Raw genomic sequence first — 27227 nt, 5'->3', positions numbered from 1 at the left:
ATCCCAGAAGGAAACGCAGAATTCCATTTCAAACCATTAGCTTGGAAGATTGAACATTTGGAACGTAGCAGCGCTGGATCAAGAGCAACCATTAAAACCTCTTGTCTGCCCATGCCTGCTTCCATATCAGCACTGTCTGGGTGAATGGGAGGGAAAGAAAGACAACTCGAGTGGGATGTAGCTTTTCACTTTTAATTTAGAGACATGGCACAGTGAGAGGCCCTTCTGGCACATGAGCCCGCACCGCTCAAATTCTCCAATTAACCGACCATCCCCGTACATTCTTCGAACGTGGGAGGAAACCGAAACACCCAGAGGAAACCCACGCAGGTCATGGGGAGAACGTAAAAACTCGTCACAGAATGCAGGCAAATTCAATGATGTTCCCCCTGGGACTTGCATCACGAGTAAGGTTATGAAGAACTAGTTTAGGGAAACTGCTGACACATCCCCTCAACAAGTAAAGCTGGAGTTTAAACAAACAGGTATAAGATCAAGCTTACATTTGTCAACAGATTAATCTACCTCACCCTTGCTAATGCTCATTAACACTGAATACACAGCAGCAAACTTAGTTGGTAAAATACAGACTGACTCAAAGAAAATTAGAAACAACATCACTGCCCCATTTACTAACAGACTGCATAGGATGGTGCATTTTTATCAGTCAAACATCACAAGACAATAATGTCACATCACTGGATTTAATTCGCAGTGCCAACAGCAATAGTCAGTGGTCTACAAATAAGAAGTCTTGTCTCCTTGGCAAAGGCAGAATACTAGAGGAAACATTTTGCTTCGACAGTGACGATCAGGTCACTAATTGAGGTCATTAATAACTCCTACCTTGGCAGAAGGGGACAGCAGCATCCCACTGATACAAGCCACTTGGAAGTTGTCGGCAGGTGGCATTACTTTGACCGACCAACCGGTAGCCCGCTTTACAGTAAAACTGCAGCAGGCTGTTCAATGCGCCCGTTGTCTTATTCAGGACACCACCGTTCAATGGGACACTGTCCAAGTTGCAATAGGAAGCTGGAAGCATAAATACAAAGGATTTTCAATTGAATTTCTGCACTCGTTCCAAGGGCTTTGAGGTAGATAGAAATCCACTGTTTCTTCAGAGCCAAAACAGAAAAATTACCATCATAAATTTAATTTACTTTTCCTCTTCTATTTCTATTGTGGGATTCTGACACCACCAGTCAAACTCCAACCATCTGCTAACCAACTATTCAGAAATCTTCATGGTTCAGCAATCTGTTCAGGAGGTGGTTCTTTCTGTCAACCCTTTCAAGTGATTAGATCCCAGGTTTACCACTGGTCCCCATTCCCACCCTTGGCTTCACTCTGGGCACCAACCCCACATCCCCTTCACATTGGGCCAAATCCCCATACTCCCCTTCACAATGGGCCCCGTCCCCACAATCCACTTCACATTGGGCCCCGTCCCCACAATCCACTTCACATTGGGCCCCGTCCCTACCCTACCCTTCGCACAGAGATCAGTCCCCACGCTCTCCTTCACCCTGGGGCCCGTCCCCACCCTCCCCTTCACATTGAGGCCCGTCCCCAAACTCCCCTTCACACTGGGCCACGTCCCCACACTCCCTTTACACTGGGGCCCATCCCCACACTCCCCTTCACAATGGGCACTGTCCCCATCCTCCTCACACTGGGGCCCATCCCCACCCTCCCCTTCCCAGTGGGCCACACTCCCCACCCTTCCCCTTCCCAGTGGGGCCCGTCCCCATCCTCCCCACACTGGGGCCCGTCCCCATCCTCCCCACAGTGGGGCCCGTCCCCATCCTCCCCACAGTGGGGCCCGTCCCCATCCTCCCCACAGTGGGGCCCGTCCCCATCCTCCCCACAGTGGGGCCCGTCCCCATCCTCCCCACAGTGGGGCCCGTCCCCATCCTCCCCACACTGGGGCCCGTCCCCATCCTCCCCTTCCCAGTGGGCCACACTCCCCGCCCTTCCCCTTCCCAGTGGGGCCCTTCCCCTTCCCAGTGGGGCCCTTCCCCTTCCCAGTGGGGCCCTTCCCCTTCCCAGTGGGGCCCTTCCCCTTCCCAGTGGGGCCCTTCCCCTTCCCAGTGGGGCCCTTCCCCTTCCCAGTGGGGCCCTTCCCCTTCCCAGTGGGGCCCTTCCCCTTCCCAGTGGGGCCCTTCCCCTTCCCAGTGGGGCCCTTCCCCTTCCCACTGGGGCCCTTCCCACTGGGGCCCTTCCCCTTCCCACTGGGGCCCTTCCCCTTCCCACTGGGGCCCTTCCCCTTCCCACTGGGGCCCTTCCCCTTCCCACTGGGGCCCTTCCCCTTCCCACGGGCCCTTCCCCTTCCCACTGGGGCCCTTCCCCTTCCCACTGGGGCCCTTCCCCTTCCCACTGGGGCCCTTCCCCTTCCCACTGGGGCCCTTCCCCTTCCCACTGGGGCCCTTCCCCTTCCCACTGGGGCCCTTCCCCTTCCCACTGGGGCCCTTCCCCTTCCCAGTGGGGCCCTTCCCCTTCCCAGTGGGGCCCTTCCCCTTCCCACTGGGGCCCTTCCCCTTCCCACTGGGGCCCTTCCCCTTCCCACTGGGGCCCTTCCCCTTCCCACTGGGGCCCTTCCCCTTCCCACTGGGGCCCTTCCCCTTCCCACTGGGGCCCTTCCCCTTCCCACTGGGGCCCTTCCCCTTCCCACTGGGGCCCTTCCCCTGCCCACTGGGGCCCTTCCCCTTCCCACTGGGGCCCTTCCCCTGCCCACTGGGGCCCTTCCCCTTCCCACTGGGGCCCTTCCCCTTCCCACTGGGGCCCTTCCCCTTCCCACTGGGGCCCTTCCCCTTCCCACTGGGGCCCTTCCCCTTCCCACTGGGGCCCTTCCCCTTCCCACTGGGGCCCTTCCCCTTCCCACTGGGGCCCTTCCCCTTCCCACTGGGGCCCTTCCCCTTCCCACTGGGGCCCTTCCCCTTCCCACTGGGGCCCTTCCCCTTCCCACTGGGGCCCTTCCCCTTCCCACTGGGGCACCTCCCCTTCCCACTGGGGCACCTCCCCTTCACACTGGGGCACCTCCCCTTCACACTGGGGCACTTCCCCTTCACACTGGGGCACTTCCCCTTCACACTGGGGCACTTCCCCTTCACACTGGGGCACTTCCCCTTCACACTGGGGCACTTCCCCTTCACACTGGGGCTCATCCCCACACTCCCCTTCACTCTGGGGCTCATCCCCACACTCCCCTTCAGAGTGGGCCACAGTCCCAACACTCCCCCACACACTGGGCTCACTGTAAATTGTATTATGCTCTATAACATCTAAACAAAATGTGATTTAAAGTTGGGTTGGGCGATTAAAAGGTCTAACATTGAGTCCTTTAGAGAATCTGTTCAGTCCATCACTACCAAGGTTCTTACTGTGCTGGATAATCGAAGTGTTACTGCCGATTTCTCTGAAGAAAGTAAGACAATTGTTTTTGCTGACTTATACATCATCACCTTTATTATTTACTGCCTCTGTAGCTTGGAGGAAATAACATGCAGCAGCTGCTCCCTGTACTTCTGCTATTTTTGTCCCTTCTCCTGGGGTCCATTACAAAGCAAAGTGGCCTTTCACTGCCTTTCCTTCGGTTGGCTGTAATATAGGCTGAAATGCAGAGGGACCTGAGGCACATTAACTACATCAAGAGATCACTGGTGGGTGGTCATTAATTTCTAAAAAAGGAAGATTTCATGCTTGCCAGCATAAATGAACTCTTTGATTGATGGGCAGGGGGTCTCTTTGGAGGCAGCTGGATTGATAATCATGAGAACATTTCTTGGGGTGCCACCAATGGGCTTATTATGCCAACAATCTACGTCAACAATTAACTATGGAAGATTGGAATTTTTAATCTAAAGGGCCGCATTAAACAGAAGCACAAACCATGGAGGTTTGTAGTTGGACACGCTGGCAGGAAATGCGGGAAGCCTTCCGCATTCAAAGAGACCACAAGAGAGGTGTGGGTTCAGGTCATCGACCGCTCAAAAGAAATGGGAGAAAATCAGTGATACACCGTCAATGATCACAAAAGACAGAAATGGTAAAACTGATGGGCTTTTATTAACTAAGGCCTGGAACAGCCGTCAAGCTCATTGACTGACCGAGGCAGAGTGGAATGGGGAGCATGCAAAGGGCTATGGGTAGGATCGGGGTGTCCAACCGGCAGCAGCCAATCATAGCACAACAGAGGTTTACGACAGTAAGCATAAACGAACTTTGAACCAGCAAAAGAGGACCTGCTGCAGGAACTCAGAGGATTAAAGCAGCAGCTATGGGCGGGGGGGAGAAATTGTCGATGATCCAGGTCGAGGACCTTCACCAAGACGTAGAGTCACAGAGGCATACAGTATGGAAACCAGTTCTTTGCACCACTCAGTTTCCACAAACCAGTTTCACTCATTCCAGATCAATCTCCTCTATGTTTTAACACTGTTAACTTGCTCGTCAGGTTTCTACCACTCACCTACACTGGTGAAGAAAGGTGCCTTCAAAGGCTGTGCTTAATTTGGACATACAGCACAGTAATAGGCTCAGGAGCCGCCTCCGTCTAATCACACCCGTGATCAAGTCACCTGCCAATCATATGTGTCTTTGGAATGTGGGAGGAAACCGGAAAACCCGGCGCAAACCCACACAGGCACGGGGAAAGTGTACAATTCGTGAGAGGCAGCGGCGGATTGGACCCGGGTCACTGGCGCTATGACGGTGTTGCACTAACCACGAACCGTGGCAGCCTGTTTCTGAAACCCAGGAATATCAGACAATTTAATGGAAAAATACCCAGTGCTGCCTTTGCATGGGAGCTTTGTATCGTGAACACCACTCTGCATCTTTGTTATATTTTGTACCACTGATCATATTTGATGAGATTGGCTTGACTGCATTAACGTGCAAAATAGTCTTTCACTCTGGATTTGTGCAAGTGACAACAAACCGTTCAATTCAACCCTGGTGGAGATGAATTAATGCTGGCGTTCAGAGGGATGTTATTTATTTATTTATATTTGTGCAGGAAGACAGAAAAATCAGTTTGAACATAAAAGAAGAGGATGATCTGCCTGCTGGTAAGCTGCAAGGAGCCAGGGCAAGAGAATGAGGAGGTTTTACTGCAACACCGGGCCTGTGGTTCAGCGCACGGATCAGACCAGCACACACCAGAGGGAACAGAGTCCAGACTGAATTAAAGATTGGACTGCTTCTATCCATGCATCAAACTTAACAATGTAGAGTAATGATTATGTTTTCCAAACCGAGACCTGTCTTCATCTGGGCTCTGCTTCATTATCTCCAGATTTCTGCCTTGATTTCACGTACTCATGTTCAGATTTCAGGACTTCTCTGAGGAACCAAAAACCTGTTGCAAGTGGATGAGCATATGATTGGTTGGGTGAGAACTGAGCTTGCTTCTCTGCTTACTTGAAAAGGTTGAGATTGAAATACTCTGGATCACTGGACGACACAACCTTCCCATTAAAATAGTCAACCATCTCTCGAAGAATGGGGTGAAAGGTAAGGTATTTGAAAGGAACATAATGGGAGACTTCGTCAGGCAGAGAGTGGTGACAGTGTGGAACAAGTTGGCAGCTGAAGTAGTGGACATTGAAGGAAAATTTGGATCAGCACATGGATGGGAGGGGTACGCCAGAATGTGATCTGGGTGTAGGTCATTGGGCATAGACTAGATGGGCTGAAAGGTCTGCTTCTGTGTTGTAGTGTTCTATGGTTGCTGTCTTGGATAAAACTAAGGCAGATTGGGTGATAATTTTCTGTGGTCCATTGGAACATCCATTTCCATCCCTCTCACACTGATCTCTCCGGTAGTGGCTTCCTGCAGTGTTACAATCAGACTCAAGGAACAACTGCTCACCTCAGTCTGGGCACGTGGTCTCCTCTGAGTTTAATATCAAATTCTCTAACTTCAGATAATGTACTCTTTCTTCCTGCCTGCGCATGAACTATTCCTGCTGCCGTCCATCTCTCTTTTTCCTGCTGTGCATCAACTGGATTGATAATCCGGTAGACCAGAACTACATCAGCAACAAATTACACCAGCCAAGGCACTGCACTCCGACTGCCACTTGTTCAATGTCCTCGAGAAGTTCTCTTGGTTTCACCCACTGCTCCCTGGGTGGAATGATTTCTCAGATCCAATGAAGGGTACTCGTCTCAAGCATCCACTGCTACTCTTTTTCCAGTTGCTGCCTGCCTTGCTTAGAATTCCCAGGATTTTTCATGTTCACATTTGATATTACGTTGGTCCGATTTTCCTTCACCTGCACACATAGGTCCAGGCTGTTGAGCAGATCTCACTACCTTCACAGTAATTTGTTAGCCAGACCTTGAAGTTTAATAGAACCATAAAACACGACACCACAGAAACAGGTCCTTCATCCCATTTAGTCCGTACTGCACTATGATTCTGCCAAGACCCAATGACCTGCAACTTGACCATAGCCCTCCATACACCTCGCATCCACGTGTCTATCCAAAGTTTTCTTCAATGTCAACATTAAGCCCACGTTCACCACTTCAGCTGGCACCTCATTTCACATTCGCACTGCTCTCTGCGTGAAGAGGTTTCCACTAATGTTCCCTGAAAAAATTTCCATTTTCACCCTTCACCCATTTTCATTTGCCCAACTTCAGCCATCCCCTCCTTCTCTCCGACGGAAAACAAACTCGTGTCCCTCTCTTTCTCCATTCTGACGGAGTGTCTCAGACATGAAGCTTCCTTTCTTCCTGAGCTTTCCCAGCATTTCCCTCTGCGTGTTCTGACAATTCTGCCTTTCTCCAGTATTACGAGGAGTGGAATCATGCCTGCCCATATGGAGTGGTTCATTCTTAGTACTGAGTAAAAAAATGCAAGCACACAGGCGGAATAGACACAGGGAAATGTTTTGGAGCGGGGAACAACTGTAGATGCTGGAATCTTGGGTGAACAAAGAAGAGCTGTAGTGGGTCAGGCAGCGTACATGAAGAGAAATGGTCAATGATTGAGTCGGGGGCTTTTGTAAGGCTCAGTGAATACTGACTGATCCCTTCTCTCCACAGATGCTTCCTAACCTGCTAAATCCCTCCAGCTTGGAATTGCTGGATATTCAGAATTATCGTCAGACTACATCAGATACAATCCTGACCCTTTTCCTGTAGGTCAGGCAGAATTACCACTTATTGGCGGTGCAGAAAAAAAACTGTACATAATTTACACATGTAAATGAATGTAAACAACTGACTGTGATTTTCTTTTGTTCTCTCTGTATTGCAATGAACTGTACAAATCAGAGTCCTTAAATGAGTCCCTGACTGAGTTTGTCGTTGAGGAGTCTGACGGTGGAGAGGAAGCAGCTGTTCTTGAACCTGGTGCCGCGAGTCTTGTGGCACCGATACCTCTTTCCTGACGGCAGCAGCGAGAACAGAGCATGTGCTGAGGGTCCTTGATGATTACTGCTGCTCTCTAATGACAGCGTTCCCTGTAAATCAGTGGTTCTCAACCTTTTTCTTTCCACTCACATTAAGTAATCTCTGTGCCCATCAGTGCTCTGTGATTAGTAAGGGATCGCTTAAGGTGGGATATGAGTGGGAAGGGAAGGTTGAGAATCACTGCTCTCGACCCAATTGTTACCGAAATATTTTGCTTGAGAAAATTTGTCATTGGCCCATTTCCTTAGGAGTTCTGAAACTGTGCACATAATGAGTCAATGAGGTATGATTAAAACAGTGATTTTCAAACATTTTCTTTCCACCCACATACCACTTTAAGCAATCCCTTACGAATCACAGAGCACCCATGGCATGGGGAATACTTAAAAGTTGTACGTGAGTGGAATGAAAAAGGTTGAGAACCACTGATGTAGATGTTCTCGATGGTGGGGAGGGTTTTGCCTGTGATGTCCACAACATTTGCAGGGCTTTGTGTTCAGGGATATTGGTGTCCTCACACCAGATTGTGATGCAGCCATAGTCTGATATGGGGACACCAATTCCCACCACACTTCTGCAGAAATTTGCCAGGGTTTCTATTATAGCAAAGCTCCACAAACTCCTGAGGAAGGTTTGCTCACCCTGTATTGCACAGTCAGTTTGTTTGCATTTGTTATCTGTTTACAGTTCTTTATTTGTTTACATGTTTATGCTGTGTAGTTTATTTTTTGCCCGACCAAATAGTGGTAATTCTGCCGTGTCCACAGGAAAAAGTAATCTCAGGGTTGGATGTGATGTCATGTATGTACTCTGACGATAAATCTAAAATCCAAAGTAGAGGCGCTGACATACCTTCTTCACGATACAATTGGCGTGTTGGCGCCTGGAAAAATCCTCTGAGATAGTGACTCTGAAGAATTTAAATTTGTTCACCCTCTCCACCTCTGATCCCCCAATAATCACTGAAGGTATTCCCTTCCTCAAGTCAACAATCGGCTCCTTGTTTTTGGTGACATTGAGCACAAGGTTGTTGTTGGTGCACCATTCAGCCAAGTTTTCAGTGTCCCTCCTGTGTGCTGACTCATCACCCATTTTTATACAATCCACTACCATGGTATCATCAACAATTTTGTAGATGGTGTTGCCTAGCTGTAAAGTGAGTAGAGCAGGGGGCTAAGAACACAGCCCTGTGGTGCTCCGGTACTGATGGAGATTGTGCCTGAGCAATGCAAGGTACATAGCGAGATTTATTCATTGTCCTTTCCAAACATTGCAATGACATCCTACAATACCCAAATGCTGGAGAAGCTCAGCAGGTCGAACACTGTCCTTTACGTAACAAAGGTAAAGATACAGAACCGACGTTTCGGGCTTGATCTCTTCATCAAAGTATGAGAAAATACGCTGGCAGGCTTCCAAACAAAAGAGTGACATGGGGGTAAGGGTGGGGGAGGGGGTGGGGGATGGAAAAGGCAGGAGATGATAGGTCGAGAAATGAGGGAGGGGACAGCAGCAATGAGGGGGAAGAGGGATGGCTGGGTTGATGGAGGAATTGTAAAGAGAGGAGAGGGGAAGGGGAAAGAAAAGGTGAGCAGGTTTAGTGGAAGGCAGTAAAGTCAATGTTAATTCCATCTGGCTGGAGAGTGTCCAGACGTAAAATAAGGCGTCATTCCTCCAATCTGCAGATGGTCAGGGTGGGACAGTACATAAGACCGTGGACAGACATGTGAGTGCAGGAATGTGAACCAGAATTGAAATGGTTGGCTACTGGGAGGTCACTGTGGTTGCGAACGGAGCAGAGCTGCTGAATGAAGTGATCTCCCAGTCTGCAATCGGTCTCTCCGACGTAGAGAAGGCTACAAAGGGTGTTTTGGCCACTGGGTGGTCGCTGTGGTTTTTTATGACATTCTCTACATTTACAAGACCAGTCGCAGATTGGGATTTGTCGCAGATTTGTTCAGCACCTCCGCTCCATTCACGGCCACAGTCAGCTCCCTGTGACCATTTCAATTCCAAGTCACACTCCCATACTTGCATGTCTGTAAATGACCTTATGTACTGTCCCACCCTGACCATCCGCAGATTGGAGGAACAATATCTTATTTTCCACGAGGGCCCCCTCCAGCCATTAACTCTGCTCGCCTTTTCTTCCCCCTCCCCCTTTTTCTCTCTTTCCAGTTCTTCCACCTACCCAGCCAGCCCTCCACCCCCTCACTGCTGCTGCCCCCTCTCCCCTTCCTCCACCTATCAGCACCTGCCTTTTCCACAACCCCTACTCTTTAGTTCGGACACCTGCCGACATTTTCTCATACCTTGATGATGGGCTCAAGCCCGAAACCTCAGTTCTGTATCTTTCCCTTTGCTACATGAAGGGCACTGTTCGACCTGCTGAGCTTCTGTCTGTTTTGATGTATGCATCTGATATCCATTTAACTAAGTAGTTTAATGATAAATGAGATCATTAAAATGGTTTAAATTGTTCACTGTGAGTCTTATTTGTTAGTGATCATACTTATCATCAATATATTGTATTGATTTTCTCTTTTTTTCTTGAATTTAAGGCCTACGGTTGTAGTTGGGTATTTTTAATTTATGACGAACTTGTTCAGTGGCAGCAAGTAAGAATTGAGGAGCATATGTACATTGTACAATGTCTATGTCAATAAACTTAAGTGTTCTGACATTTGAAAACATGCTGTGAGCTGAAAGAAAAGACAACTGTCCGTCAGGGCAGGAAATGGGTCCAGATAGAAATGTGCATGTTGACTGGTTGAGATCAGCCCACCGGCATTCAGTCCGCTCTCTCAAGAATAGCAGAGCATAATCAGGCGACAGATCCTGATGCTCTGTTACTTATCATATGGCTGCTAGTTTCAAAACATAAATCATTTCTGCAAGTTCAATCAATGTTTCTTATCCAGAAACTTCAAGAAATACCACCATTCAATGTGGAACAGATATGGGCAATATAGCTTGCCAGGTACCTCAAGTAATTGGCCAAGTTCCCGAGTATTACACCTGTAGAGCGCATCGAAAGAACCAAAGACTTGTTGATCCAAACCAAGGCTTTTATTAACTAGAAGACTGGAGCATATCACAAGTAGGCCGACCAGTCCAGAATGACCTGGTCTGGCTAGGAGCAATCCTTTAAGACCTGCCAGTAGGTGTGGCTATGCTCTCAGCCAATCACAGTCATCCTACACTACAATCTGTACATATACACATTGGTTATAGAATCTGTACTATCACAACACCTTAAGGAAAGGATGAGAGGTGATGCAAGGAGGATTTAGTATGTTTATGCACTGCATTATGATCTGGAATACATTTCCTAAAAGTTGGAACAGATTCAATAGGAAACATAAATAGGTAAATGCTTGAAGAGGTGAAATTGATGGGGCTGCCAGGAGTTGAAACAGACCGGGTAACTCTGTCAAAAGGGTCAGCACAGGCACAATGGGTTGAATGGCCTTGTTCACTGCCATGAGATCCTGTGAATCCATGTACTGGGTGTTTTTGCTGAGGTGGTGCTTTCAGCAAGGATAAGTGGGAGGGCATTAATACCCTCTCGCCCTTTGAGCCCAGAACTGGCAAAGAGCAATGTTCCTGGGAACAGTCAAAGGGAATCAAAAGAAGGAAGACAAAATCAGAACAGATCAGGAAACACCAAACAGTGCACTGCCAGAACAACTCAGGAAGCCCAGGTCAGGTATATTGGTACCTAGTAGCTCCAAAGATTGGTCGGATAAGATTGAAAATTAAGATTGGCCAACTATTTGCTAAACATGTGACCTGGTCTTCCTTTGTAGGCCATTAATCCCACCCCACATATCTCACCTCACCTTGGGGCTCATATTGACTTCTGTTGAACATGATGTGATGAAAATCATCTCTATTATACATTTTGTAAACATGTATACAGTCACCAGAGGAAAAAGATGCAATCTTACTGATGTGTTGGAGTCAATTTCTCACGATGAACATCTACAGATTAAAGATCTGCATTGCAAGTTATTCAGCGTAGGATGTCATTGCAATGTTTGGAAAGGACAATGAATAAATCTCGCTATGTACCTTGCATTGCTCAGGAAGATGTGCAGACGCTGGGGTCTACTGCAGTACACAGAAGTGCTCATGCTGGGTGACCCGCTGTGTTTCTCTAGCACTTTTATGCAGTTGCATTGTACTTCAGATAAAGATCAACATGCAGAAGAGATGCACGTACAGTGATAAGACAAAGTACAGCCTGGAATTATTTGTCAAAGTTTTGGATGAAGTGTATTGCTTAGGAATCCTCAAAATTGTTCATATCAGAAGGGAAGTAAACCCTCCTACTGTTTGTTGGTGTCTGGAAGCAGCTCTCATTAATTCATCTCTGGCATTGCAGTACTTGCGCAAAGGTCAGTCGGAGAATTTTTGGTTTGCAAGCACTCAAAGAAGCCTTCACACGTTCCCTGAGTGATCCTTCGACATCGTAGGGAATTAGAGGAAGGGGTGAGGAATGGATTTAATGAAGATGTATGGCCTTCTCAGAGAATTAAAGGCTTTGAAGAAAAAAAAAATCCTCAACAATCTCGATGGAAGTCACCTGAAATGGCCATGATGCAGTGCATTACCGTGACAGGGTGATTAGCTGGGAGCCATTTTAGCATCCTTACAGCAAGCAAGCAATGACAGCCTCCACCCCTATGCTCAGCAGAATGGAAGGCACTGTCTCCAATATCAGTTGTTTTATGTTAGCTCAATATCAACAGATTTTAATAAAAGGGCAATTAGGTCTGACAAAGGGAGTGTGAGATAATGCTGAAAATGACCAGAAAGAACAAATAGACCAAGAGAAGTTCATGCAACAGATTGCCCAGAAGATTTATAGTTGCAGGAAGAGTCTGTAGCTTTGAATAAGAGTTGGAAACATGCGTAGAGTCAAAGGATGGGCAATCAAGTGAGAATCAGAGAAGAATTTTAAGGCATCCCTTTAATTAGATCAGGACTTCTTGGTTTAATGGAGGTGTCTCCAAACCGTGCTAAATCTAATGTAAATTGGCCTCAGCAGGTCAAGGATTTGGGTTGGAGTGAAATCTACCAGGGTTCTGGGGTTTCTGAACTTACAGTTCTTGCTGTTCTGGCATACACGTGCACTGTTTGTGCAGGTCCATGTCAGCAATCAGACATCTCGGGCAGTGAACTAATAGCCTGGGAGTGTATCAGCAGAGCAGGTGAACATTGGGGAAAAATGTCATCATTTTAATGAAAAAGACTGCCATTCTAGCAGAGTGGAAAGAGAGAAGGGAGTGTATTTAACATTCCACGTGGCCAAAACTGCAAACAGCACAGTCCCCAGAGAGCTATTGTTGTGGCCTACTGCTACTCACTCAATTTTTCCCCACCTTCCTTCGATCCTGTCCTTTCCCATTACGTCCATATTGTGCACCCGGTTTCTTAAAAAAAAAACCTCAGTGCTCTTTTGTCCCCCGTCTCACTCCACCCCACAACTCTGATTGAAAGCTGTAACCCCTCCTGTCTAGGCTCAGCTGACCCCAAACCATAAGACCAGATGACGTAGGAGCAGAATTTGGCCAGTCAGCCCATTGAGTCTGCTTCACTATTCAAATCTTAGCTGATGTACATTCTTTGAAACCTGTCCTCCTGCCTACTCTCCATAGGGCGGTTAGCACAATGCTTTTACAGCACCAATGATCAGGACCAGACTGGGTTTCGAGACCCGCACTGTCTGTAAGGAGTTTGTGTGTTTTCCCTATGTCTGCATGGGTTTTCTCCAGGAGTTCCGGTTTCCTCCCACTGTTTAAATGTACCAGGGGAGTGGGATAATGGGGTGTAAATTGGGCGGCATGGACTCATGGGCCAAAATGGCCTGTCACCGTGCACTATGGCACCCTTACAAATCAGGACCCTATCAACCTCTGCTTCAAATGTACCCCATTGATTGGCAATCAATTCCACAGATTCACGTTTCTCTGGCTGAAGAAATTTCTCCTCATCTCAATTCAAAACTGACGTCCTTTTACTCTGAGACTATGCCCTCTGATCTTGAACTCTCCCATGGGTGGAAACATGTTCTTCACATCTACTCTATCCAGCCCCCTTTCAATATTCAGTAGGTTCAATAAGATTTCCTACCTCATCCTTCCGAACTCTGAGTATAGGTCCAGAGCAATCAAACACTCCTCATAGGTTAACCAACTTAACCCCAGGTTCATTCTCTTAAAACCCTCTACAGTCCAACCAAATCCTTCTTTAGACATGGGGGCTCAAAGTCACCTACAACACTCCAAACATGGTCTCACCAACATCTCTTGAGGCCTCAGCAATAAATCCTTGATTTTACATTCTAATTGTTCTTTGGAAAGAGAAACTTTATTTGGTCTCTCCTTCCACAGATGCTGCTTGATTGGATGATTCTTCCAGCATTGTTGTTTATGCTGCAATTACCAATGTAAACCTGAACTCAAATTTCAGAGATAAAATTACAGGTCAGTACCTGAGTATCGGATCTTGAATCCCTTTTTGCTCGTTGCATGATCAGTTGACCAGCGTAAATGGACTTGCCTTCCTGTGCTGGTAAAATTCATCTTCCCCGTGTGATTCCCACTGAGAACAATCAGCAGGCGATTTTGACCTGTAGGTCCTGTTAGGTATGACATGTCAAGAAATGAATTATTTGCAAATAATTGTTCAGCATCACAGAAAAGACATCAAAAGCAAAAGAAAATACCAATGATAGATCAAAGACCCTGCAAGGCCATTCATCACATACTGCTTGATACATGGAAGCTGCATTATTAAAAGGAAAACTGGAATATGTAAGCAATGTACTGGGTCAATCCTTTGAACAAGCTATCACCTGGGCACATCTTCATTCTCCCCGTGTCTGTGTGGGTCTTCCCCAGGGGACCTAGTTGCTTTCCACCGTTTGAAATGTACCAGGGATTGTAGGTTAATTGGGCGTAATTGGGCAGAATGGACTCATGGGCTGAAAAGGTTTGCTACTGTGTTAAAAATTTAAATATTGCCTGACTCCAAACAAATCAAATGGGTTTGTTGTTCCTTACTTATAGCTTTTTTTAAAAAGATATCCTGCACAGTTACAAAGCCTTCCAGCCCATGAGCCCATGCCGCCCAATTACACCTAATTGACCAACATCCCCGGTACGTTTCTAGAAGGTGGGATGAAACTGGAGCACCTGGAGAAAACCCATACACACATGGGGAGAACGCGCAAACTTTTTATAAAGCACGTGATTGAAACCCCGGTGACTGGTGCTGTAACAGTGTTTTAGCTAACTGGTGCATTAAACTTTGCTGCCCTGACAGAGTTCAAGAGATAATGATAAATTTTTCAGAATCAAACACATACATGTGATACATTATTTGATAGATGGCACACTGGTACCAAACCAATTCAAGCTCAATTTTCTTCATGATAATACTGCCTGTCAACAGTCTGCTGTTAGTGTAAGTCGTATGCAATCCACTGGCATCAAGGTAGCCTTACCTGATTAAACACTTAACTGGTCTTGTGTCAGGTTGGGTGGGCACACAGTCTGATGGCAGGACTCACTAACCCAAGCAGCAAATGTCAGCAAAACTACAGGAAAGAACGCAGCACACCTGCAGGCTGTGACAGCCAAAACCATCTGGAAGGAGGTGGGGCTGGTCAGCAGGAGATCATGGATGGTGGAAGAGATGGAGCTAGCAGCAGGGATGTGGGGTCGTTGAGGTGAAGGCAGCTACTCCAAAGCCAAGTGACGTACACCAAGTATGAACCAATTTTACCTCATGGTCCACATTCGGCGCACGTCATCCGTGGGGAGCTGGATCCATACATACATGTACACAGAGGATGTTCTGTTTCCGGTTGATGCTCACCCCACTTTTGATGCCTCTAGCATTGTAATGGACCACACACACGTCAGAATGTGCACAGGTCAGCCTACCAAATGAGAATGCCTTCCAATTACCTCTGGAAATCAATGCCACTTGAAATCCAAAGTCATATTGCAGTGTTCCAAGGACAGCTCAATGTTAATTAAATTTATCTTTTCAGCTAACCTGCTGATTGATAATAAATGTTTCTAGTCCTTAACATACCATCAAATATACTCAGCTCGTCGAACTGTTTCTCGCTTTGGAACATCTCCACGTACAGAGAAATAGTATATCGAGGCTCCACTCTGATTGTCCAGGAGCACGTTTGGAAGTTGGGATAGTTTTCTGGATAACCTGGACTTAGTATTACTCCCGACGAGCTTCTGCGGATTTCATTCATGGGGCACTGTGCTGAAATCATAAAATACAAATGGAGATCGGATAACTTACAAAGCAAATAAAAGGTATTTACAGAAGATGGCATTCAATAATTTTACTGGACACCAGATGTGGGTTCACTGGTTTCAGGAACTACTGTCCCAAGGTTTCTGGCTTCAAAGATATAATGAGCAGAACCTCTCTCCTCAATGTAAAGCTGACTTTAATTCATTGCTAAATAGTATGCACTAACTTTAACATTATATTCCTTTGCAATAAAATTGCCAAAGGAAATGATTGTTATGTTTCTATTGATTCTATTTAAACATTTTGATTAGACAGATACTTGACCTGCCCATCTCTCTGAATCGCGTCTTTCCTTCCCTTTAATTTAAATTTTTAACATGCAGCATCTGGGCGAACTTTCATCGCACCCTCCCCAGTGGAAATACATCTGACAACCATTTCTCCCTCCCAGTCCTGACAACACACCAATGTATCACATGGTTACTCTGCGCAGGATTACGTTTCCCTTAAAATATAAATTCTAGTCTGCTGCATGGCACCATATCCGATAGTGACATGCTTATATTGTCGGGTTAAACTTTGTGGTCATGAAACCGCTTTAAAAATATTTCACAAGTCCAATGACTGCATCCCTGAAGTGTTCTTCATAGCTAATCAAAGGCACATTTACACACTTCCTTTCAAACCACTGCAACCAGCTGGCCTGTACACAACTCCCAGCAGATTCTTGTGTTGTGTGATACAATCACTCAACTCGATGTATTTCTTGGGACCAATCCATCACTGTTGAAATTTCTACTTTTTAAAATGTATTTCTTGACTTTCCTATTCTGCCTTTTCTCCCATACCCTTTCCAAGAATCTACAGCTTCCAAAACTCAACTTCCAATCAAGTTTCAGGTTAAAGTCAATTCACTGTTCTGAAGCTGATTATTCGCCTTTCAAGCTGAATTTCTGATTCAAACAGACCAGATATAATTTTGACACGGTTTTTGAAACTGTGAAACATCTATTGTTCTGAAAGGAAAAACAATGGGACCCCACGGTCCCCGGTGACTCGTACTTCAAGTGTCTAAGGAGATCCTTCAGGAGAGTGAATCGTCTGAAAGCTTCTGGTACCTGATCGTGTCTTAAAAAAATTAGGTGAGCTAACTGGCTGGTGCTTTTGTAGATATTTTTAACATCTCATTGCTGCAAAAGGACATCCATCATTCTGGTGACACTGATGTATACGGTGCTGAAGTGCTCTGAGAAGTTGGTTATGGAGTGTATCAACTCCTATCTCAGGAAGAACCACTTCAATTTACTTATCAACACAACAGGTTAGTGGCAGATGCCATCTCACTGGCCCTCCAATCTGCATTAGATCACCTGGACCACAGAATACATTAGGGTATTCTTCATTGACTACAGACTGGTGTTCAACACCATTATACCAGCTAAACTAATAATCAAACTCAGAAATTGGAATTCCATTCATCCCTCTGCAACTGGATCCTCGACTTCCTCATTGGTAGACCCCAATCAGTGCAGATCAGCAACATCACCTCCTCCTCACTGACCATCAATACAGTGGCGCAAGGCTATATGCTGAGTTACCTGCTCTACTCCAGTACACGCATGATTCTGTAACAAAAGTTGGTTCCAATGCAATCAACAAATTCATGGCTGACACCACTATTGCTGACTGAATAACTGGAAATGATGAGTCAGAATGCAGGGTGGAGATCGAGAACTCGGTTGGGTGATGCTAGAAACACAATCTCACTCTCACCGTTATCAAGACTGGGTGGAATTTAGGAAGTGGAGGCCTGGGGACCACACACCTGTCCACATTGATGGGACAGCGGTGGAGAGTGTTATTTCCTTCAAGTCCTTGCAAGTCCATATTGCAGAAGACCAAACCTGGAGCAAGCACATTGAGGCAACCGTGAAGAAGCCATACCAACACCTTTGATTTCCAATGAGTCTAAGGAGAATTGGCATGTCATCAATTACTCTATCAAACTTCCACAGGTGCATGGACTGGTTGCATTGCAGCCTGGTTTGGAAACTTGAGTGCTCAGGAGTTGAGAAGGCTGTTGGATTGTCAAACCTGGCTAAGTCCATCACAGGCACCGAACTCCCATCCACTAAGCACATCTACAACAGGCACTACCTCATTAAATCAGTCCATATTATAAAGGACTCCCATCACCCTGGTCACAATCTTTTCTCACTCCTATTTCGGGCAGTAGGTTTAAAAAATAAAGTGTGGTCCAGCACTATTAGGTTCACAAACAACCATATCCAAGAGCTATCAGGCCCTTGAACCTCTATGTGCTACCCCCATCCATAACTATGAACTCCTCTGGGCCAACAAAAGATCTGTTTGCTCTATTGAAACATCACTTTATTTTCTTCCACAGCTGCAACTGTGACTCTTTATGTATATCCTATATTTATGACGTTTCTTTTTTTTTGGTTTCATGGCATATTGGAAAAACTTCATGTGTGCTATTGTAGTTAGAATATCTGAAGTACCCGCAGCAAGTAAGAATTTCAGTGCATCTGTTCATGGCACTAATGTATACGACAATAACGTCTCACCTCATATCATAATTAATTGCCCAGCTCTTAAATTACAATTCAAAACTGCACAGATCTGTCACAGGGAATTATCTCATTAGCTGAGAGTTGGATCCAACACTGAAGCCTTTCTTTCATGCTGTGTGTGAATCAGTCAGGGCAAGAGAAAAGGCTGCCATAATGTTGCTTCTGTGAGGACACATTAGCTTCATTTTTAGATGGACATCATTCAGTCTTATTATCATTCGGGATGGGAAATGGGTGGATGGGGTGCAGTGACTTCTATGCTCACCTTCCAGGAGGTCTCTTATGAGATCCATTGCAAGTGCAGTTCATTTGCAAAGCTGGATGCAGTTCAAACGTGCCTCAAAATGAGGTATAGCTTTCTGAATTCTGTCCGACTTCCGGCCTGTTTCTCACACACTGAGTTACAACACAGACTTTCATATCTCAACACTCTGCCCTGTTTCTCCGATCTGCTTAAAGGACAATCCATGGATGATTTTGAAAAGAATGGCAGCTCCATCTCTCTTAGCTTACCTTCACAGGTTGGAGGGGTTCCTTCAAATTGCAGTTGGGTTAATAGTCTGCAAGTCAAGAGTTCACTGCCAACCAGTGTAAATCCAGGAGGGCACTGATACTTCACAATGTCACCTTATAAAAGAACAAACTTGGATTTAAAATCAAAAGTTATGCTTGCCTTCAAATGTCCCCCAAATCACCTTGGATTAAGGAGATATTCTGATTTGCAATGTTTGTTTTTCTGTAAATAATGTTTCAATGTCTGTCATATAAACAACAACATGAAAATAACTTTTTTTTGGTTTAATATTACAATTGTGAGATTTATATTGGCCAGCAGCGAAAGGACAATTACCCAGTTTTAGCGCACATCTCATAATGAAGTTATAATAGTTTCGGAACTAACAAAAAGTGGAGTTAGCATGAAGCCAAACTTCAGAGATTAAGATCTCTGGAATGAAAGCAATGAGAATAATGTCTGAATGGCATTGGTCTTCCTTGGGCTGCCTGAAAAATCGCTCATTGAAATAGTCCTAAGAGGGCAGATGAGGGCGAGGTTAGAATTTCCTTGGAAAGCAATACCTCCAACATGTCAAAGTTTCTGAACTGCAGTGAGGAGCCAAGTCAGATTCTGGACAATGTTTGGCAACTGAGGCTTGAACCCATTGCCTTTTGATTCAGAGATAATCAAGCTATCGTTGAGCTGAAATGGTCATATCTGGCAGACCTCGTTTTATTTGCTATGGTTAATTTAAGACTGCCCCCTAGTCCCAATATCTTTTTCCACAGTAAAAACAGAGGAGAAGTACTTGTTGAGGACTGGTGTTTGAATCCCACGCTGTCTGTGAGGAGTTTGTATGTTCTCCCCGTGTCTGCATGGGTTTTCTCCAGGGGCTCCAGTTTCCTCCCACTGTTCAAAAAAGTACCGGAGGTGGAGGTTAATGGGGTGTAAATTGCGCAGCATGGACTCCTTGGCCGAGTGGCCTGTTACCATGCTATATGCCTAATTTAAAAAAAATAATTTAAATTTGCCCATCCCCTGGGTTTCCACGGAGTGTTGACCACATTGACTCCAGAGGGTAAAGGTAAAAGTTCCATTATTGTCACATAATATTACATTTAGAATGCAACATTCATGAAATTCTTTATCTCTTGTCTACCATAAGGCAGTTGCCACTTTGCCCCAGTGCCCCTACTGCACCTGGTGTTCCCAGGTGGTCACCCCTCCAAATACTGACCAGGCCTGAGCCTACTTAGGTTCTGTGATCAGACAATCCCAGGCGTATTCAGGGTAGGATCTTATTTTTTCTATGGTTTACCTTTTTTTCCCTTTAGATCCTCATAAAGTCTCATCAGAATGATGACAGGTCATTGATGCTGGTTAATTTGCAAAGGTGTGGGGTATGAGGTAGAGGGGGCATGTTTGGGAGGGGGGAAGGGGCTCTGCATGCAACACACATTTAAAGAGAGGAAGAGTGGGGGAACTGTTCAGAAGTAATACTCAGGAATAAACAAATAATCAGCTAAACAGGATCTACTGTAGAAACTCAGCGGGTGGTGCAGCATCGGTCAGAGGGGGAGGGGGAGGGAGAGAAGAATGATTGACATTTCGGGCCAAAACTCTTTACCAAGAGTTCTTTTCCTTCCACGGATGCTGATCGACCTCATTGAATTCCTCCAGCAGGAGTGTGTCCAGCATCTGGCGTCTCCTGTGTGTCTCAACAATTCTAATAAGGAATGGGAAAGACCAAAGATGAAATAGAACTTGATTCAATTTTGAGGAATCAGAGAAGGTTTGTGAAGGGCAATTCAGTAGGCATTGCCCATCTGAATGTTCAGAAGGTATTTCATGAAGTTCCACCTAAAAGTTTGGTTCATATTTTTGAGATCCTGGCTGTGCATGGCAGGATGTATGAAGGCATTGGGTTGCAGAACCAAAGCAGAGTCTTGAGGCCAGTGGAAGTTTTTCAGACTTCAGGAGTTGGTGGGTGGACATTAAAAATATATAAGACGTGAACCTAAATCTGGATGCAATCAAACTTCAAAGAAAGTAAATGACACCGATTTAACACCAGGAAGGGTGAACAGATGCAGCTCAAAGGGTGTTACAACCAAGATATACAATCGAGACTGGATGACATGAATCTAAAAGGTGAGCAGGATCTGCAACGGGCCATGCAGAGATCATCGGAAGAAGGCTTGGGCTTATTACTTGGAGTGTGGGAGGATGAGGGGTGATCTTATAGAGATAGACGTATGGATAATCATGAAATGAATTGATCAGGTTAATGCCTAGAGTCTTTTTGCCCAGAATAAGAGATTCAGAAAACAGAGGACATAGATTCAAGATGAGGGCGGCCAGGTGGGGAAAGATTAACCAGGATCCTGAGGGGTGATTTTTTTTTACACAAACACAGAGGAGGTTGCCAGAAAAGGTAGTTGAAGCAGGTTCTAGTATCATGTTTAAGAAAAAAATAGGATATTTGCAATTGGCAAGTGGGACCAGTGTGGGTGGGATGTTTTGGATGGCATGGGCAAGTTGGGTTGAGGGCCCCATTTCTGTGCTGTATGGTTCTATGACTATGTTGACAGAGTGGTTAAGACAGCTGAAGGAATCGCTGAATCCATAATTAAGGGCCATGATTTGTGCAACAGTCAACACAACACCATTACAGCAACTGGGTTCAAGTCTGCCACTGTCTGCAAGGAGTTTGTACGTTCTCCCAGTTTTCATGACGGGGGGGGGGGGGGTTCCTCCCACATTCCAAAGATGAACAGGTTGAGTAGGTTGATTGCTCACATTGATGTGATAGGGTGGTGTGGGGTCATGGGGAAGAAGGACCATTTACCTCTGAATTCTAAAAAAATAAAATTAAAATCAAAGATGAGATGCAAGTAGGAAAATTGAAGAGAGTGAGAGGGGAGGAGGTATTTCTCTGAATGGAGAGAAAGGGAGGGGGGGGTGGGGAACTGGAGGAAAGAAGCCAGAGATAGGAAAAGAGAGAGACCAGGGAAGGGTGCAAACAGAAATTGGAGGTAATGGGGGAGAGGGCCCAGATGTTGTTGGAGGCATTGTTCCATCAATTTGCATGTGGCCACATTTTGGCAAGACAGATTGGTCATGGGCAGACAGGTCCGCGTGGCCAAGGTTTGTGGAACTAAAATGATTGGCCACTGAGAGATCCCTGCTATTGCAATGGACAGAGCAAAGGTGCTCAGTGTAATAATCGCCCCATCTGTGTCCAGTCTCACCGATGTAGATAAGGAAGAATCAGGAGCCTGTACAACTGCAGAGGCTGTGGAAGCGCTGGAGATGAATTCACCGACACTCAGTATCCCTGAAGGGACTCTCTTTTGCTTCTCTTTCTCTATTAGCTGCACGAGGCAGTGTTCACAGCAATTCTTTGTTTGCCTTACGGCAGATACAAGATGAAGTAGATTATGTACATTACAGTTTTTGAATTATTATGTGACAATAGAAAGAACCTTGAACTGGATGCAGAAAATGACCCGTGCAGATTCACAAAGGAATGATTTGAAATCGTTGATGCAGTAATATTCATGCAGCAGGTGAGGTTGAAGAGATGTTACTTTTAAAGGGCAGTGAGCTTATAACTGATACGTTCAGTCCAAAACAGAACTAGGACGGCCAAAATCAGGGAAGAAAAGCAACGAATCAAATGTGGAGGCAAGAAGACAATGGAGGGATGAAATCTCGAAGCAAGGCCAGATTTTTCACATCTGCATGAAATTGAGGAACAGAAGCACCAAACAGGGAAGGGGGAGCTGAGAAGGATTGAAATAGATACATCTCCAATTAACCCACAAATGGCAAGAATACTGGGACCAGAGAAGGATTATTTTAAAAAATGGTTATTAAATGTTAACGATACCATATCGTAGGATATGATTCTATTGAAATTGGGCAGTAACAGTAGGCAGCAAGTCGAGTGCCCGTATAAAAACCCATGTATATTGTGGGTAGAACATACGGTGGATTCAAAGTCGGGTCGCTGGTGCTACAACATGTGTGAACGTCGATGCTGACCGTGTGCAGATGCTGGGGTCCAGTGTAGCTCACAAAAATACCAGGCAATTTCAGTAGATCATGCAGCAGCTACAGAAAGCTAAAGAAATTCCACATTGCAGGCCTGAGCTCTTAGTTGGAAGACACCCGATGAAGGCCGGAAAGGCCTTCTACCGTCCTGCAGATGCCGTGCGAACTGCTGAGTTTCTCCAGCACTGACGTATACGATACTGGGAACCATAAAGCTTTTAGACAAATGCCACTTCCTTTGAAGGAATTAAGGAGTTGAATGAGTAAAGAAAATATTTGTTCAATAGTTTAGGTTCCAGAGCAGCATGGATAGCGTAGTCATTAGCAGGTTTGAATCTGATCCCGACCAAGAGAGAAAACAAACACCATGCTGGAGAAACTCTGCAGGTCAGTGACCTTTATACAGCAAAGATAAAAAAAATAAACAACGACCCACTAATTGTCCCCTGGCACCTTCACCTGCACCCATAGGAGGTACCACACTTGGAGCACACCTCCGGCATCCCAAACAGGCCTTTCAAATGAAGCACTACTTCATTGTACTGCTCCCTTTGTGGCCTTCTCTATAATATCGGAGAGACTGGGCACAGTTTGGGAGGTCGCTTCACTGAGCACCTTCGCTCTGTCCACAACAGTGACAGAGACCTCCCATTGGTCAATCCTATCAGTTCTGTGTCACACGCCCACACTCACATGTCTGTCCATGGCCTTGTGTACTGTCCCACAAGACCAACCATAGATTGGAGGAACAACACCTGATTTTTCGTCTGGGCCCTCTCCAGCCAGATGATATTATTGATTTTTCTGGTTTCCGCTAGCCTGGTCTCCTTTTTCCCCTCCCCCTTCCAGCTCTCCTCCCTCCCTTCCACCTCCCTTCACCCAGCTATCCCTTCTTCCGTTCATCGCTGCTGTCCCCTCCATCCCTTCTCCACCTTATCACATCCGGCCTTTGCGACCACCTCTCCCCCATTACCCTTTTATTTCGATGCCTGCCGACATTTTTCTGTACCTTGATGAAGGGCTCAAACCTGAAACATCGGTTCTGTATTTTTACCATTGCTCTATAAAGGCCACTGTTTGACCTGCTGAGTTTCTCCAGCTTTGTGTGTTTTTACTTCGACCACCATGTCTGCAGACTTCTGCGTTTGACTCCCGTCTGTAAGAAGTTTGTATTTTCTCCCCATGAACTGCAGGGGCTGTCCCCGAGTGCTCCAGCTTCCCCCTACCTTCCTTAAACGCCTGCATCTGTAGGTTAAATGGGCGGTGTGGATTTCATGGGTCGCCAGGACCTTCTACCATCCTGTATCATTAATATAACAATTGAAAGCATGGGAACAGTTTGTTAAGCATATAGAAGACTCCATAGAAGGAAGAAGCAAAGGGGCCCTCAGGGTGATGGGAGTTGTAGAATGCGGGGGGGGTCCATGGGAAGCGAGAAAAAGCTCGAGTCAGATATCTCTGAACTAATAGTGACAGACAAAAGACCCTGGAGCGAGTGATAAATAAAGGGAAGGCAAAAGAGTCATTGCAGGAAGACATAAATACTATGGAGCCAGTATTGGTCAATACAATGCAGCTACCTGTCTGTGCAGCTACTGGGGATAAGGGTAGAGTGGGTTCAGAGAGCTTTATGCTTGGATCAATTGAATGCCTTTTACTTTATTGGGTTTTTTTTTCATTTTAGATAGTGAGGATCAGAATATAATAAAACTTTGCAAAATAAGTATGATTCAAAAGATGATAAATATCTGTTTGCACTTGCCTATTTCATAGTCTTCATCTTCAGAAAATACTGTGGCCAGAGGAATAACTGGGGGCGCCTGACATTTCTTGAGCCAATAGGCTAGAAAACAAATGCATTTTGAATTGGTCATTAGAAGCCAAGTTAATCATGCAAAATATATTCATTTCCCATGCAAACTAATACATTTATTTTCAATTCAGTCTTTAATGCATCTGGAAAGGACTTTGACAAATGGCATCTAATTCAATTTGTATGATTTTTATGGCTATCCACACAGCATTCATGACCAACTTACAACGATGAAGAAACCTGCTTATGCTTTGTTCTGCCTTAGGATGTCTAAGACACTTTGCAATTATTTTCTTGCTCGGTTTGAATGAAAGGGAAATATTGGGGGTGGCACGGTTGGTGTAGTGGTTAGAGCAGCACCTTGACAGTGCCAGCGATCAGGACTGGGGTTCAAATCCCACACTGTCTGTAAGTTTGGACATTCTCCCCACGTCTGCGTGGGTTTTCTCCGTGGGCCCTGGCTTTCTCCTACCGCTCAAAAACGTACTGGGGGTGGAGGTTAACGGAGTGTAAATTGTGCGGCATGGACTCTTGGGGGAAAGTGGCTGTTACCGTGTCTGAATTAAATTTTTAAAATTAGAATGATAGCTGACTTGAATGGGCTAAAGTCGTATACAATTGTGAGGTGCGAAGAACTTGCTTTTGATGGCAGATAAGTATAGAATCCACGCTGCTGAAGATCCAACTGCGCTGGGTAGGTCACGTCTCCAGAATGGAGGACCATCGCCTTCCCAAGATGGTGTTATATGGCGAGCTCTCCACTGGTCACCGTGACAGAGGTGCACCAAAAAAGAAATCTCTTGGTGCCTGCCACATTGACCACTGCCAGTTGGTTGATATTGCTGCAAACCGTGCATCTTGGGACCTCACAGTTCGGCGAGCAGCAACCTCCTTTGAAGAAGACCGCAGAGCCCACCTCACTGACAAAAGACAAAGGAGGAAAAACCCAACACCCAACCCCAACCAACCAATTTTCCCCTGCAACCACTGCAACCGTGTCTCCCTGTCCCTCATCGGACTTGTCAGCCACAAACGAGCCTGCAGCTCACGTGGACATTACCCCTCCATAAATCTTCGTCCGCGAAGCCAAGCCAAAGAAAAGAAAGAAAGAAAGAAGTGTCAACCCCATAAGAGATGAGGGAGATGAAGAAACATGTAGGAAAAATAAACCCTTTGCTTTGAAAATGCCATTTGCGCTTTATAAACGATGAATTTTGATTTGTGACACTGTTGAAGAATAGGAAACAAAGCAATCAATTGTGCCCAATTTTCAGACTACAAAATGAAAAAGATCAATCATTCTCCTTTATTTGGAGAATGCCTTGGGAAGGATAGATAGCGGTCAGGAGATTAGGAAAACGACGCAAAGGAGTGCCAAGGGGGTCTACATCTTGGAGGGAATTGGGTTTAACACCTCATCTGAAAGATGGAATCTTTGCATCTCACTACACTTCACACTGCAACAGAATTTTCTGAGCTCACCTCAGGGATTTGAAGATTCCTCTCAGGACCATCATTGCTACCTGATTAAGGTGAGAGGATAATCAGGACCTCAAAATCATGGTGCTTTTGAACTTGGGTTTTGAACTGATGGCCTTGACCATGTACGGAAACCCCTTACAGGTAGCCGCATGCTTAGCATAGTGTAGTGGTTAGCACAATACTAATACAGTGCCAGCAACCTGGGTTTGAATCCAGCACTGTCTGTAAAGTGTTTGTCAGTTTTCCCCGTGTCTGCGTGGGTTTCCTCCGAGTGCTCCGGTTTCATCCCACATTCCAAAGTTGCACAGGGTCAGTAGGTTAATCGGACACACGGGTGTATTTGGGTGACATGGGCACATGGACCAGAAGGGCCTGTTAGCATGATGTATCTCTAAATTAAAAACCATAACTTTCCAGAGAGTCTAGTGAGCCACAACTGACAGGATGTAATTTTACAGTCGGAAACTTCCTGCAATATGCCTTGGGTAATTACTGAAGAGAAGGACAGGAGATTTTAAATCAAACTCATTTGTTCATTTTCATTGAAATAATTGTTTGATATGGAGCACAGCTTAAGCAATAAAAAAAAGAAGTTGCAGAAACAACATGACCCAAAGCATAATAATAATGACAGTGCGCTGGTCAATGTCGAAAGGAATGAAAATAAATAGGAGTTTAATTGAAAATTGCATACATATTAGAGAAGACAAAATTAATATCTGAGAAGCATAAATTCCCTCTCTTTTTATAAGAGAATTTTATTTATAACTTACCTTATTTTAAAATAAATTATTTTATTGTCTCAGGTTTTTTGTGTTTCTTTTTCTTCCTTACTGGGGGATTTATCCTTTCTTTTCTTCTACTTTTCCTTCTCTTTTCAATATTATCATTGATATATTATGAAGAATGTGTCAACCGTTAATTCAATTCAATCCTGGATTTAATGTTTTGGATAAGATGAAGTTAAGAAACGAATTATGGCCAATGTGGTGATAGAGTGCTACCAGCAGGAGGAGTCAGAGATGGAGTGGGTAGCATCTGGAAATGTTGCATCTGGGGAATGTTG

The 27227-nt window shown here is 45.4% G+C and overlaps 1 protein-coding gene across 1 annotated transcript in view; it reads right to left on the bottom strand.

The window, feature by feature from the left end:
* Positions 1-27227, bottom strand: part of LOC138736174 (CUB and sushi domain-containing protein 1-like) — a 2349200-nt gene that overhangs the window by 279524 nt on the left and 2042449 nt on the right. The window contains exons 46-50 of the mRNA XM_069885244.1: positions 24623-24709; positions 18828-18941; positions 15538-15726; positions 13928-14074; positions 847-1035 (exon numbers count right to left, since the gene is read on the bottom strand). Of these exons, the coding sequence (XP_069741345.1) occupies positions 847-1035; positions 13928-14074; positions 15538-15726; positions 18828-18941; positions 24623-24709 (726 nt within the window). The remainder of the gene's footprint in view (positions 1-846; positions 1036-13927; positions 14075-15537; positions 15727-18827; positions 18942-24622; positions 24710-27227) is intronic.

This window comes from Narcine bancroftii, chromosome 6 (assembly GCF_036971445.1).
Source record: "Narcine bancroftii isolate sNarBan1 chromosome 6, sNarBan1.hap1, whole genome shotgun sequence".
NCBI lineage: Eukaryota > Metazoa > Chordata > Chondrichthyes > Torpediniformes > Narcinidae > Narcine > Narcine bancroftii.
The sequence above is the reverse complement of the archived record's forward strand: the minus strand, read 5'-3'. Positions and strand labels throughout refer to the sequence as shown.